At 37.6% G+C, this 16183-nt stretch overlaps 1 protein-coding gene and 1 long non-coding RNA gene across 7 annotated transcripts in view; one reads left to right on the top strand and one right to left on the bottom strand.

Moving 5' to 3' along the window:
* Nucleotides 1-16183, bottom strand: part of LOC309843552 — a 67584-nt gene that overhangs the window by 4357 nt on the left and 47044 nt on the right. The window contains exons 2-3 of one of the 2 annotated variants that reach the window (XR_014300207.1): nt 4721-4766; nt 4105-4217 (exon numbers count right to left, since the gene is read on the bottom strand). This is a non-coding gene — a long non-coding RNA (uncharacterized lncRNA). Of the gene's footprint in view, nt 1-2165; nt 4218-4720; nt 4767-16183 lie in introns of those variants that run through there. The other variant, XR_014300208.1, reaches the window with a different exon arrangement.
* Nucleotides 1-16183, top strand: part of PLD1 (phospholipase D1) — a 198841-nt gene that overhangs the window by 159317 nt on the left and 23341 nt on the right. For 4 of the 5 annotated variants that reach the window (XM_082688747.1, XM_082688746.1, XM_082688748.1 and 1 more), the window contains 2 exons: nt 4873-4986; nt 7121-7170. In XM_082688747.1, the coding sequence (XP_082544873.1) occupies nt 4873-4986; nt 7121-7170 (164 nt within the window). Of the gene's footprint in view, nt 1-4872; nt 4987-7120; nt 7171-13287; nt 13430-16183 lie in introns of all 5 variants that reach the window. The other variant, XR_014300073.1, reaches the window with a different exon arrangement.

The following is a 16183-nucleotide window of genomic DNA, read 5'->3' as shown; positions in this document are numbered from 1 at the left end:
TGTGACAAGCAGAGACACCATATGAAAACACTGTCCCAGGTGTCCTACCAGAAGTCCGTAGCTGCCTCCTCCTCCTCCTGGGAATCCATACTTGGACTTCTTATTATTGGTTCAGTAAACATCCCACCCCCTTCTAAAATAAAATAGAAGATATTCTGTAGCATCAAATGAATTCAGCTTCACTTTAATTTGTTTTAATTTTAAGCATTCATTTTCCTTTATTATTCTCTGATGGTGTATAGGCTTTCTCATTGAAATCAGTGGTTATAAACTGAATAATCATGTTACCAACTAGTTTCTGAGTCTTTCCACATTCGAGCTGCTTAACATGTACTACCTTGTTTCATTCCCACACCTACCTTACGAAGTGGATGCCTAATTTTTCCCATTCTACAGATGAGGCCGTGAAGCCCAGAGAGGTTAGGTACCTGGCATGAGTCAAACAGCTATTGATGAGTGGAACTGAGACTGAAACCGCGTCTTCAGGAAATTCAGCTTGTGCCCTGTACCACTCAGCTACAAAGTGGCCCTCATTTCAGGGGAAGTAGAAACGTTTTAATAGCAAGCCTCCCAGAAATCTATGAGAAATAACTTTAATTTTAAAATGAAGAAATCAGATGAACATTTTATTTTTTTAAAGTAATTGCTTGATAGGTAAGAAGTTCTTTGGCTTACAGAAAAATCTGCCTCCTGTTATTACCATATCCTATAATTTGTGTACCATGCTGAAAGGACACGCTGGGCGTGTTTCAGAAGCACTGTCTTAAAGAAATTTAAACTACAGTTATAATAGAAAGAACAAAAAGCATGTAGATTGAGCATGCCAATTGCTGGGTTCATATTTTTTTTCTTGTGGGCCAACCTCCAAGCTCTGTAAAACACCCTGAGAAGGGGTTACCCTGGGGCAGAGATGACATGAGATTATGGGAGGAGGACCTTTGATTTAGATCACTTAATGGCTTTTGTTTGATTCCAAAAATTATAGAAATGGTGATCTCAGAAGATTGAGAGGTGAAAGAGTAGCACAGGGCAGAGGCCAGCAATTATTTTGTAGGATCTTACTTGGGGGCAACAGGGGAGCTTGCCTGACATAGCTTACGAAGGGAGCCTGCTTTCTCTTCTCTCTCCCTGCCTTCCTCTCTGCCTATGTGTGATCTCTGTCTATCAAATAAATAAAATCTTAAAAAAAAAAAAATCATTAAGAATTCTGCCCACTAGGGGCTCCAGTTCTTGCCCTAAAATGATGGCTATCACCTGCACCCCCAACCCCCAACTTTTCTCTTCCTTGGCTTAACTCAGCCACAATTTTCTGGTTTGAGATTCAGGAGCTCCTTTTTCTACAACAGTGGAAATCTAAGCTATTTCTGTTAACCGGCCGGCCGGTTTAAAAATTTCATCTTTCAAGAAATTCAAGAACTGTTGCATTGTTAAAAGGCAAAGCCCTCGATATGGAGCGAACAGAGTCCTGAGAACAAGAAAATGTGGACATTCTGATTCCTACAGACTGAATTTGCAAGAATGTTTTATCTGAAGATTAAGATCTGTATAGGACATTCTTCCCGTATCCTACATAAGAGGCTTCTGTTTTGAGGTCATTTCTGCTCTTCTAAAACAGTGTTAAAAGGGAACCATCTTTTACAAACAGAATCACAAACACTTGGTGTTTAAGACCATCAGTATCACTCCAAAGGGCTGTTCATGTTTCACAGTTGTGAAGAAATGACTTACATAGGTCAGCAGCCATAAGAAAACAGGTATTTTGAAATAGTAAAAAATCAGAAACAATTTAAACACCCATCAATAGAGAAATGCTTTAAATAGTATGGTAAAGATGTGGAATTCTATATCACTTTGTTAGAAAATGGTACAGACATATAGATAAAAATAACATTTGTAAAAGTGCTTATAGTATTCTAACATTTCCATAGAAGAAAAAATATATATTATATAGGTACAGACATATAGATAAAAATAACATTTCCATAGAAGAAAAAATATATATTATATGTTAATATTATATATATGTATACAATTATAAACATATATTTCATATATTAAATACATTTAATATATAAAATATATACACTTATATATATATACTGTATGTGTATATATATATATTTTTTTAAATCATAGACTCTTTCTGGAGGAACATGGAAGGTAACAGGAGTTGCCCTCAGGGAGGAGAAACAGTGCCTGGGGACAAAGGAAAGAGAATTTTGTTTTCATCATATAATCTTCTACTTCTTAAATTTTGTACTCTGAGCAATAGATTACCCATAGGAAATAGAAGTTAATTGGTGATTCCTTAAAAGGCTAAATCTATAATAAACCTATGAGCCAGCAGTGCCATTCCTGGGTAAACACCCAGAAGAACTGCAAACAGGGACAGAGGTTCCATACGCCAGCGTTCACTGCAACGTGATTCACAGTGGCCAAAAGGTGGAGACAACCCAGCTGTCCATCAATAGACGACTGGATAAAATAACATGGGGATTACACCTACAGTGCAGTATTATTCAGCCACAAGGAGGAAGGAATTTCTGATATATGGATGAATCTTGACATTATTCTAAGTGGAATAAGTCATACACGAAAAGGACAAATGCTGTATGATTTAGATGAAATATCTAGAATGGCGAATCCACAGAGACACAAAGTAGATGAGAGGTTACGGGGGTTGGAGGGAGGGAAAATATAGGTGTTTTTGCTTAACTGTCAAGGAGTTACTCTTTAGGCTCATGAAAAAGTTGTAGAAGTAGGTATCATGATGGTTGTACAATATATGAATGGAATTAATACCACTGAACGGTACACTTAAAATGGTTAAGATGGCCAATTTTGTGTTACATTGTACCACAATAAAAATTCAAATAACATGGAATTTAAAGAGAAACTTAATTTTAACTTTTGCAGCTTCATCTCTTCTCTACCAGTGGCTTCCCAGAAACAAACCTGCTTCCAACCTGACCCCATTCTCCCAAGGAGACAGTACTGCATGCATACTGTGTACAAGGATCCTCCATGGGGCACTGCCCAAAGTAGAAAGATATGGGGACATATGTCCTGGGTTTCAGAAGGGCTTATCCTGTAGCCTAGGCAGCAGATCTGTGTGTTAACTCTTGTGTAAAGCAAAAAGAATGCTGAATAGACCTGCTTGCCCTGGGAGTGTAGAGGGAGGAACAAACCAGTTTTAATTGGAAGATTCAGGATGGTTTGACCAAGGAAGGTGCCTTTCAGCTGCCCTGGAAGGGGAAGTGGGATTCTGTGAGCAGGAGGGGGTATTCTAGACTCAGAGGGCAGATGACCAACCTACCTTGGTAGGTAGGGACACCACTGAGCAAAGGGCAGTAGTCTGGCACTGGGCTGTGGGTCTGGGAAGATCCTATGGGAAGGCGATTCTGGAAAGGCAGTTGAGGCCAGATGGTGTCCATTTCTAAGTATCTGCTTTAACTCATTTGGGCTTTTAAATGCTGGTAACGGGGAAATAGCTTAGGTGTTCTTTCTGTTCTTCTCTTCCCACTGTCTTGTTTACCATTTAAAAATGTGAGCCTCTTACCCTTATCAGGCAGAGAACTTGGAAGAGTTTACTTTCTTTTTTTTTTTTTTTTTTTTAATTCATTTTTCCAACTCAAACTATGTTTGCCATCTAGTGATTAATTCATGCCATTGCAACAACCTAATTCAGACGCCTTGTTCCTTAGCCTGGCAGTTAGGCTCACGGGCCTCTATACTCGTGTTGCTGGCCATTTCCTCCCTGAACTTCACTGGCCACGTGCCCTGATACAGACATTGGTGTTTGGACACACTCTCATGAAATCTGACCCCTCAGAGAGGAGGAGTAATATTCATGTGAAAGAGAAAGGTAGTTGTTTAGAAGAAAGTAATCCTTAGAAATTAAGTATAAGAAGAGTTTAAGTGGCAGCATCTTTGTGTGACCATGGATCGCTCCCATCTATGGACAAGATTTCTTGACCACATAGATACCACAATCATTCACAGCTTTCCCTCCCTCCTGTGTAGCTTATAAAGAAAGACAGGGACTTCAACAGCTGTGCCTCCCAATAGTGATACCCATTTGAACATAATTCTCCAAACACTTACCTTTCTGAATGGAGACCAAAGTAAGTAGCCCCACTATTTTCTTCTATTTGTTACACCATTGAGTTAACAAAGGCTACTCAAAGGCTTTTCTTTCAAAGGCTGTTTTCAGTGCACTGGAATAGGGGGCCAAGAAATGTTGGGTTTCATGTGTAGAGGATTTAAAAAATCATCAGTCACTCAGAATTCTTGAAGGGCCCAGATACGAAATTCTTTTGTAGCAGACCCAGTTTTCAGAGCCAAATCGCAATTTCTAAGCAATGATGATTTCTGCATTGGAAAGTGTACTGGGCCTAGCATGTTTTCAGCCCCTGAGATCTAGGCTGTGGGAACTCACTGACTCAACAATCATTAACTGGATGACTATTAACTGCTGGGCTCTGAGCAAGGCACTCGTGGATATAAAACTATTACATGTTAGATATAAAACTATTATGATGACATCTTTTTCCAAAACTTTGTTATAACCCCCCACCCCACCTTCCATGGGATCCAAGCATGGGTTGCTTACAGTGGATTCTGTCCTCGGGAGAATTAAGCTGCAGAGAGATAGTGAGCAGAGTTCCCCATTCTACTACCAAGTTCAGCTTATTTCTTTTAGGTTGTTATTAAGTGTTACCTGGATAGCAGCTTCTGGCCTCCAATCCAGCAGCACCGTCCAAGCCCTGAAATGGGGTAGAATCTATTATAGGAAGCCGTTAGCTCAATCTCTGAAACCACGTGATCTGCCTGTCATTTTTTGGTGAATGGCTCTGCATCTGACTTTTGTAGGGAAAGCCAGAGATACCGGGTGTATGTGGTGATACCACTGCTGCCAGGATTTGAAGGCGACATCTCCACGGGAGGAGGAAATGCCCTGCAGGCAATCATGCACTTCAACTACAGGTGCCAAAGCTCTAAAGTAGGCTCTTCTCAGCTTTCTATCAGTCACGCACGTAAGCTGGTGAAACGAATGGAAATGTTTCTCCACATCTATTCAGGGAGTGGTGAACAGATGAACGCTTTCTTTTACTTTTGGATCTTGGCCTGTTTACTAGTTGATAAAATTTAAATAGAGCCTAAAATTGTAAATGGCGGGCCTAGAACACATGGCAAATATAAAAAGAACTGAAATATAAATCTCTCTTTTATATTCATTGCCTATCCACAAGGCATACATATACATATATCTTATAAAGGGAGACAAGGAATATATATCTCACACACACAGACATATACACATAATAATATATGTAATGTTGGTTCAGAAATTACCTTGAAGCCACCACCTAGTTACTGAGCTTTCCATAGTCTCTGAAGAAAAAAAATTAAATGCTTAAAGTAGTATGATTTTCTATGTGTTTCTTTATGATTCTTTAGGTAGCAAGGTTTTCAGCAAGGTTGGTAATGATGACCTTTGCCAGTAAATGAAGTATGAAGGTTCTTTCTTAGCTCCTGGGATTTTAATTCTGCTTTCTCTGCCACAGCTTTGTAAAATTTAAAGGAAAGTAGGAAATCCTATTCTCAATATTCTAAAAAGCAGAAATGCCATATTCACTCACAAAAAAACCTGTGAAGCTTCAGACTTGGCCAGTAGAGCATTAGGAGTGGGGTTGGGAGGTATGTCTGGTGAGCGGAGGTAGAGAGGTGGTGTAGACAGTGATGGCCCCCTGACATTCTCTCTGGGTCCCTTAGCTGGGAAAGAGAATGGCAGTGAAGAGGTAAGTGGACAGGTTTGGGCATGAATCCCAGCTCCCAGTAACAAGCACTGTGACCTGGGATACCAAAGAGCTCTGCTCAGAATCACACTCGTTCTAAGTCAGAGCAAGGACAAGAACCTGGATATTTTCTTTTACTGTCCCTTATATTTCAGAACCATCTGTAGATTCCCACCTTTCTAACCAAATCTTTTTGTTGGGGAGGGGCTAAGGAGCCCTTACACATAACTCCCAGTGTGTAAAGCAGATATGGTGGTCTTTTTTTTTTTTTTAAATCCTCTCATTTTTTATTTTTTGAGGTATGCCTGTTTATTAGGATCTCAAGTAAAGATTTTTTTTTTTAGTTTTTTCTTGGGTAATTTTGCCTGGTTACAGTATGAGAAAATTTTATGCTTTGGTCTATATGCTTTGATTGAAGATTTGCCCACTTCTAATATTATCTGATTTATAACATGACAAACAAAGCTTTTCATGTATTTAAGGCACTGACATAATGTTTAATTGGATTTTATCCACTTCATTTGCCATTCTAATATTATTTTTGGAATATTGTCAATTGTAATTATTTTTGATGACTATTTTCTTGGGTTTGAACCAGCTGAGTGAAATAACATTCTTGGCTTTTGTTCAGCAACTAAAATTCTAACCTTTTATTATGCAAAAACATCTCTATTTGCTGGCATCATCTTTAAGAATATCAGTATTTCCCGAGTGAAACTGTATTTTTAATTACTTTTTACAGAGCAAGCAGATGGAGCATAGAATTTTTTTTGTTTTGTTTTTGTCAGTCTTTATAATTCATTGACTATTATCAGAGTGGTGAGAAACAAAATCATTAGCAGAGTCAGTTATTTGAAACTCTGTTTTTCACTTTCAAGGCATTTGCCTTGGTATAGAGTTTAGCTCTGCAATTATTCTGCTAAGTGTTTGCCCTTTTAAACATCTCTGAAAGAAACGTGAGTCTGTAAGTGCTCTCACCTATTGAAGTATTCTAAATTTATCTTTGCCATCACTGAATTTTCTAAGAGGGAAAGTTCATTCATAGCCCATCTTTTAAAAATAGCACCTCTTTCTGAAATCTAACATCGATTTTATGACTTTTCCATTGCCCTACCTCAAAACAACTATCTTGTCCCATCAATAATATTACAAAAGTGATATCCAGGTGGGCTTTTTTTTAGCTTCTTAAAAATCCATGTAGCATCTTATAAAAGCACTTGTTTTGTTTTTACTGGGGGCAGGATGATGTTTCACAGATATTGCAGTTGAGATGGGTTCCTTTGAAGTCTCCATAATCATTTCTTTCCTTTACATGTGTTCAGGACCATGTGCAGAGGAGAATATTCCATCCTTGGCCAGCTAAAAGAAAAGCGTAAGTAACAGCTTTTATTTTCCCCCATGGTTGTTTTTGGTGCCATATCCCTAATCACTGATGTTTTCACAGTGTGATTGTGACACCCCGTTCACAAAAGGTAGGCCATGAAGTATTTAGCTGAGACAAGTTACTTATTACATTGCCCAAAGCAAAGTTCAGATGAAGATGCCACAACTTCAGATGTGTAGGTTATAAAAAAATAAGGGTATTTTTATTTTTTTTAATTTATTTATACTAATTATTTTGATAACAAGTGAGATTTATAAGGAACTTCACAAGGACCCCCCATGTGTCTTCTCCTGTGGTCCTTCACCACAGCCCTGGGAAGTAAGCAAGACAGGTATCATTTCTGCTTTAAAGCTGAGGGCACAAATGATGCAGGGCCAACAGGTCTTCACACTTGTCAGTTATGCAGAAGTCCCAACGTTGTCACAGTACTGTCTTATATTTAGGGAAGAAAACTGATTTTATTTATTTATTTCATTTATTTTAGACTAAATCTTTGAAGGTATTAGAGGTAAATAAATCAGAAGCTCACAGTAATACCTTTCACTTCTGTAGTTCTTCATATTTTCAAAGGCTCTTTCTCAGTTATATATATGTTTTTAAGATTTTATTTATTTATTTGAGATAGAGAAAAAGAGAGCACAAGCATGAGTGGGAGGAGGGGCGGAGGGAGAGGGAGAAACAGATGCCCTTTTGAGCAGGGAGCCCTGTGTGGGACTTGATCCCAGGGTTCTGTGATCATGATGTGACCCAAAGTCAGATGCTCAACCAACTGAACCACCAGGCACCCCTCAGATATCTTCTTAATTGACCTTCTACATAATTCCCACCTACCAGATATTATAGCTATGGGTTTACTTATCTATATCTCCTGATACTAAGTTCAGCACATAGTAGGTTCTTGATAATGCTCTATACTTTTTACAGTAGGTACAGAATGTTCCACAAGCAGTAAGACGGGATTAGAACCCAACTTGTCTGACTTCCAGTTCAGACTGGATATGGATTATGCAGACTTGGAGGGCCATAATAAAAAAGAACTAGATTTTATCCTGAAAAAGACAAGATAAGGTTGGTGGAGGTCTCTGTTCCCTGGAGTGAACCTATTAATATGGTGTTTTATGCAAAGATTCACCTACTGTTGGTAAGCAAAATAGAGGGAGACTGGTCATAGGCAAGAGATCATGATGTATCAGAATGTGGGGAGAGGGGCACCTGGGTGGCTCAGTCAGTTAAGCAGCCAACTGTTGATTTCAGCTCAGATCGTAATCTTGGAGTCCTGGGATTGAGCCCCACATCATGCTCCATGCTCAGTGGGAGTCTGCTTGAGTCTCCTCCTGCCTCCCCCTTCTCACACTCTCTTTCAAATAAATAAATCTTTTTTTAAAAAATAGTGTGGGAGAGAATATTAGTCCTTCCACGTATGTATATTTTTCACTTAAAGAATTGGAACATCAGCAGGAAGGCATAGTAAGGATATCCAAAAATCCACTTCTTCACATAAAAGCAACAAAACACTCACAGAGATGGTTAGAATCAACATTTTTAGAACTCTGGGAGTTAACCAAAGGCTTATAACACTCTGAGGAATGTTTGTTAAAAAAAAAGAAAAAAGAAGAAGAAGGATGGCAAAATCTTTGTGCCATTTTAATTTGCCATATTCCCCTTACCTTCTCCTCAGTTCTACAGTAGCCTTGAAAATCAATCTCTTCATCACTGTGAAAACCAGCAGCCTATCAGCTCTCAGAGGAGCCATGGGTTTGAAGCTCCCATCCTCTGGAAGTTCTCAGGGAAGTGTCATAATGTGACCTGACAGTTTAAATGACTTTAAAAGACCTACTGTAACTGTGTGAATATAGTACAGTTTAACTATGTTCAAAGAACTAAAGGAAGTAACAGCTAAAAAACTAAAGAGAACAAAGAAACAATTTCTTTCCAAATAGAAGATGTTAAAAAAACAGGGTTTTTTAAAAAATATTTTTATTTATCTGACAGATGGAGATCACAAGTAGGCAGAGAGGCAGGCAGAGAGAGAGGAGGAAGCAGGCTCCCTGCTGAGTAGAGATCCTGATGTGGGGCTCGATCCCAGGACCCTGGGATCATGACCTGAGTCAAAGGCAGAGGCTTTAACCCACTGAGCCACCCAGCCGCCCCCAGAATTTTTTTTTAATTAAAATGTTTCTATAAAATTTATTTTTGGGGGGAGGAGCCAATTATAAATTCTGGAGTTGAAAAGTATAATAACTGAAATAAATGTATAATAGAGGAGTTTAGTGGTAGACTGGAGTAGGCAGAAAAATCAACAAACCTGAAGACAGAACAATTGAAATTATATAGCCTGAGGAACAGATAGGAAAAAAAGAAGACAAATGAACGGAGCTTTGGAAACCTGTGAAACACCATCGAACATAGCAACATGTACATAATGGGAGTCCCAAAAAGAAAGGAGAGAAAAGTGTAAATAGTATATTTAAAGAAATAATGACTGAGGAGCACCTGGGTGGCTCAGCCGGTTAAGCATCCAATTTGGTCTTGGCTCTGGTCATGAACTCAGGGTCATGAGATCAAGCCCTGCCGCAGCTCCCATGCTCAGCTGGGAGTCTACTGGAGGTTCTCTTTCCCTCTTCCTCCCCCTCTGCCCTTCCCCACACTCATTCTCTCTCTCTCTCTCTCAAATAAATAAAATCTTTTTTTAAAATGACTGAAAACTTCCCCAAATTAATGGGAAATATGAATCTATACATCCCAGATGTTCAACAAAATCCAACAAAGATACAGGAATCCATACCAGACCACATCATAATCAGACTATCCAAAGACAAAGATAAAAAGAGAATCTTGAAAGTAGCAAAAGAAGCAAATAATCAAACACACATCATCCTCTGTAAGATTAATAGCCAATTTCTCATCAGAAACCATGGAGTTCTGCGTGTACGGTGATGACATATTCAAAGTGCTGGAAGAAAAGACTATCAAGCAAGAACTCTGTGTCCAGCAAAACTGTCCTTCAAAAATGAAGGAGAAATTAAGGTATTTTCAGATAAGCAAAAACAGAGAATTTATCACTAGCAGAACTTCCCGACAAGAAATGCTAAAGGGAGCTCTCAGGCAGAAATGAAAAGTTACTGGGAAGAAACTGGAATCTTCACAGAGAAACAAAAAGCACAATGACAACTACTTAGGTAAATTAAAAAGACAGAATAGATATATTTTCTTTTTCTAAATTTTTTTCCTCCAATCAAAATTAAAAGACAGCTAACCAGAACAATAATTATAAATCTGTATTGATTTATATCAATACAGATATATACAGGTATATAATTTTTAAAGATCTAATTTGTATGATGTTAATAGCATAAGAGAAGGGGAAGGGAAGGGAGCTATGATAGTAATCCGAACTAGATTGTAATACTCAGGAGAACCGCTAATGAAATTACTTTTAAAATATAGTGAAAGCAGGGGCTCCTGGGTAGCTTACTCAGTTATACATCTGCCTTTGACTCAGGTCGTGATCCTAGGGTCCTGGGATCAAGTCCCATGTCGGGCTCCTTACTCAGCAGGGAGCCTGCTTCTCCCTCTGCCTGTAGCTCTGCCTGCTTGTTCTCTCTCTGTGTGTGTCAAATAAATAACTAAAGTCTTTCTTTTAAAAAAAATTAAGAAAGAAGAAAGAACTCAAATCAATAACCAAACCCTATATCTTAAGAAACTGGAAAAAGAAGAACAAATTAAACTCAAAGATAGCAGAATGAAGGAAATAATACAGATCAGAGGGGAGATAAATGAGAGAATGGAAGAACAATAAAATTATGAAAACAAACATTAGTTTTTTGAAAAGTTTGACAAAACTGACAAACCTTTAGCTATACTGACCAAGCACAAAAACAGAGAAAACTCAAATTACCAAAAAAAAAAGGAGTATAAAAGAACATTACAAAGAGTTACATGTCAACAAATTAGTTAACCTAGATAAGATGGACAAATTCCTAGAAAGACATAAACTATCAAAATTGACTCTGGAAGAAACTGAATCTTTGAATAGACTTATAATAAGCACAGAAATTGAGTAATCAAGAGTCTTCCTACAAAGAAAAGCCCAGACTCAGATGGCTTTGTGGGTGAATTCTACCATCCACAAAAGAGCACCAATTACTCATAAACCTTTCCTTCGCAAAAAGGGAGAAGGAAATACTTCCAGCCCATCCTTTGAGACCAGTATTACCTTAGTATCAAATCTGAAGTCATTATAAGAGAAGAAAGCTACAGGCCAATATATCTTATGGATACAGACACAAACTACCTCAGTGAAATATTACTAAACTGAATCTAGTAATATAAATACAAGTCAAAACTATGAGATACCACATCACACCACACCACAAGAAACAACAGATATTGGAGAAGATGTAGAAAAAGGGGAGCCCTCTTGCACTGTTGGAAAATACAAACCAATGCAGCCAATCTAGAAAGGAGTATGGAGGTTCTTCAGAAAGTTAAAAATAGAACTACCCTATTATCTAGCAATTGCACTACTTAGGTATTTACCCAAAGAATACAAGAATACTAATTTAAAGGGATACATGCACCCTAATGTTTATAGTAGCATTATCTACAATAGCCAAATTATGGAAAGAGCCCAACTGTCCATCAACTGATGAATGGATAAAGAAAATGTCGTATGTGTACACACACACATACACACACACAGGAATATTACTAAGCCATAAAAAAATAATGAAATCTTTGCCAGTTGCAGTGACATGAATGGACCTAGAGAGTATGATGCTAAGTAGAATAACTCATAAAAAGACAAATACCATATGATTTCACTCATGTGGAATTTAGAAAACAAAACCAATGAGCAAAAGGAAAAAAGAGAGTCAAACCAAGAAACAAACTGTAGAGAACTAACTGATAGTTACCAGAGGGGAGGTGAATGGAGAATGGGGGAGAAAAGTTATGGGTATTAAGGATGGCACTTGTGATGAGCATAGTGTTGTATGGAAGTGTCGAATCACTATATTATACACCTGAAACTAATATTACACTATATGTTAACTAACTGGAATTTAAATGAAAACTTTAAAAAAATAGTACAGGCTTTCTGGAAAGCAGTTGGTGGTTTCCTATAAATTAAACATAGAGTCACCATGTAACCCAGCAGTTCTGCTCCATAATATATACTGAAAAGAACTGAAAACATATGTTCACACAAAAACTTGTACATGAATGTTTATAACAGCATTATTCATAATAGTGAAAAACTTGAAAAAACCCAAGTATCCATTAACTGATGAATGTAGAAACACAATGTTTATATCCGTACAATGGAATATTACTTACATATAAAAAGGAATGTACTGTTACATGCTACAACATGGATGAAGCTTGCAAATATCATGGTAAATAAAAAGAAGCCAGACATAAAAGGTCACATATAATTCCATTTTTTTTTAAAGATTTTATTTATTTATTTGACAGACAGAGATCACAAGTAGGCAGAGAGGCAGGCAGAGAGAGAGAGAGAGAGAGGGAAGCAGGCTTCCTGCAGAGCAGAGAGCCTGATGCGGGGCTCGATCCCAGGACCCTGAGATCATGACCCGAGCCGAAGGCAGCAGCCCAAACCACTGAGCCACCCAGGCGCCCCTATAATTCCATTTTTATGAAATGTTTTTAGTAGGTAAATCTGTAGAGTCAGGACAGTAAATTAGTCATTGCTAGGGTCTGGATAGAGTGGGGAGTGACTCCTAATGGGTATGGCATTTCTTTTTGATGTAATACCAATGTCTTAAAATTAGGTAGTGGTGATGAATGCACAGCTTTGTGAATGTTAAAAAACAAAAACAAAAACCTCACTGAATTGTACATTTTAAAGGGGTGAATTTTCTGGTATATAGATTTATAAATGATTTGGAAGCTTTCCAAATAACTAAGCTTTACGTACATAATAATTTAAAATATATACTGTGCATGTGTGTATGTGTCTGTGTGTTGAATGTTTAATAATTTTTCACTAATGGGCTGCTCAGTCAACTCTCTAGAAACAACTTTAGACATGAGATATGTACATCACCCATAATACTTTCAGAAGTTGTATCTAATTGCATCTAGGACAGAGAAGATTTACCAGAGCATTATCACTGTCTCTGTTTCTAATGGTTTAAAATGAAGATGATAATGAATAAGTCTCCAAAAGAAGTACTGAAAAAACAATATCAGGAAAGTGGTGACAGTGACTAGCAAAAATGCAAAGGTGAGGCTCTAGGAGAACAAAAACTCAGAACAAGCCTATTATTTAGTTTCTCAACCATAAAAATGTTTGAGCTTATTATAAAGCATTCCTTTGGCTCTGGACCCTTTGCCTGTCTTTGCCTATTCAGGGGAAAAATTGGCTTTTAACACAAGAAGTAATTTCAATGTTAAGCCCTCTTATGAAAAGATTTCCAAGCATCCTGGGAACAAGTCAAAATCAGGCATCTCAGTGGGAAAAATGTTCATACTCTAAACATAAAGAACAGATTAATTATATAATGCCCCTTTCTGGGTACAGTATTATATTGTTGGTTTTGTTTTTGTAAATGTGTAGTGGGTTTTAAATACATGAAATAGCTAATCTCTAATTGGATATAGAACTGTAGCTCTCTCCTATTTCAATTCTGTAGAAAAAACAGAACTTCTGCTATGAATACACTGAAATTCCTGAAAAGAAAACCAGCAGCTATTAGTGGACTGCAATTATCATATACACCAATCTTTAGGGATTTAGTGTTTAAAGTATTTCTGTCTCATTTTTATAATTTTTGTCAATTATGGTACTTCAGCAGCCAATTGAGTATAATTTAGCACAAGGTCTAGAGGTTTTCAGTCAGGATGTAGAAACATACCTATACAAAGTGCTACAACTTTTTAAGTAACAAAATCTGTAACAACTCTTTCTTTTAGTCTTTTCTTTCTTTTAGTCTTTTCACTAAATTTCCTTGTAAATATCAAGAGTCTGTTGTACTAAATTTCCATCTTTGGGGGTATATATGCACCGTGTTCCTGACAGATATGTCCTAGGGGTCTGTATACACCTCCAGGTTCTCAGATACCTCCATGATATATAATTGGGAAACCTCCTGATGCTTTCCCAGTAATGGCTTTATGTCACTGCTTCTGCATGCTCCTGGCATTCTCCTCCATTCTTCAGAAGGCATTGGTTTCCTCAGTATGTCCTCACACCTCAAGTTAACATTGCCAACTTTGTATCTATTATCTGTTGAGCCACTTTTCTTCACAGAATATGGTGCTGGCCAAAATAGCTTCTCACTTTGCTTTTTCTGCTTTTCTGGTGGAAGCATTCACATCTTGGATGGGTAGCCCCACTGCTCTTGACAGGCTATGCTTTAATCCAAAATGTCCATTTTCTGGCAGGACCTAGATCTTATTGTTACTAACCTTTAGCTTTCTTCTTTTGTGAGGGGCATTTTTCACAAAGAAGGTTTTTCTTTTTAATCACTTCATAGGAGTTATTTCGAAGGCGAGGATGGATGGGAAGTACGTACGGATGTGGACTGTCAACCTGTCCAGCTAGTGGATATGTTGTTGATATTCTCTGTACTAGGGAATGGCACAGATCTGTGCCCTAGAAAATTATAGATTATTACATGTCTTAAACCTTCAGGGTGCTTAGCTAGTCAGCATCACTAATCTTTTTTAAAAATTGTTTTAAAATACTTTCAGACTTGGGACATCTGGATGGCTCAGTCAGTTCAGTGTCTGGCTCTTACTTTCAGTTCAGGCCATGATCTCAGGGACGTGGGATCAAGCCCTGCCTTGGACTCCACACTCAGTAGGGAGTCTGCATAAGATTCTCTCCCTCTGCCCTCTGCCCCCAATCTTGGCACTCATGTTCTCTCTCATGCATTCTCTCAAATAAATAAATTTAAAAAAATAATAATAATAATAATTTCAGACTTATAGAAGGGATTCTAGAACTGCCATACACTCTTCACCTGATTTCCCAAATGTAAACCTTTTACCTTCTTTACTTTATCATTCTTTATAATAGATACATAGACAGATAGGTGGGTTTTTCCCATATGAACCATTTGGGAATAAGTCACACAATGCCCATTTATCTGTAAATACTTGAGTGTGTGTTTCTGGGAAAAGCAAGACATTTTAAAAAGCAGCTATAGTTCAATAGTCAAAATTAATGAAATTAGCATTGGTATAATAATATTATCTTGTTTGTAGACCTTATTGAAATTTTGCCAGTTGTCTTACTAATGTCCTTTATGGCAAAAGGGCGGAAATATTTCTTCCTTGTCCAGGAGACACTCAGCAGTCACGTGTTGCAATTTGGTTGTCATGCGTCTTTATTTTCCTTTAATAATAATCCCTCAATCTTTTTTTAATGGAGAGTGGGGGTACTTTTGTGATCTTGATATATTTGAAGAGGACACACTAGTTATTTTGTAAAATAGTCTTCAGTTTGGCTTTATCTATTGTTTCCTCATGAGTAGATTCAGGCATTATGACCAGGAGTATCACAGAAGTGATAGGTTCTTCTTTGTGCATCGTATCAGGAGAAACATGAGACTGATTGGCTCCATTACTGATTATAACTCTGATCATTTAGTTAATGTGGTATCTGCCAGGTACCCCCCACCCTGCCAATAAAATTACTAGTTCTCCTTTTGTCATAACATTTTGAAGGAAAATACTTTCAGTCTATATAAATATCCTACTTTTCATCAAACATTCACCCGCTGGTTTTAGCATACGTTCATGATTCTTACCTGAATCAATTATTGCTACTATGATTCTAGTGTTACTACTATGATAGTTGCCAAGTGCTGATTTTTTTTTTTTTAATGAAAGCATACATCCTAAGTCTTTTTTTTTTTTTTTTTTTTTAAAGATTTATTTATTTATTTATTTGACAGAGAGAGATCACAAGTAGGCAGAGAGGCAGGCAGAGAGAGAGAGAGGAGGAAGCAGGCTCCCTGCCGAGCAGACAGCC

This window comes from Mustela nivalis (assembly GCF_964662115.1).
Source record: "Mustela nivalis genome assembly, chromosome: 1".
Classification (NCBI taxonomy): domain Eukaryota; kingdom Metazoa; phylum Chordata; class Mammalia; order Carnivora; family Mustelidae; genus Mustela; species Mustela nivalis.
Note: the sequence above shows the minus strand (reverse complement) of the source record. Positions and strands in the feature narration are given on the sequence as shown.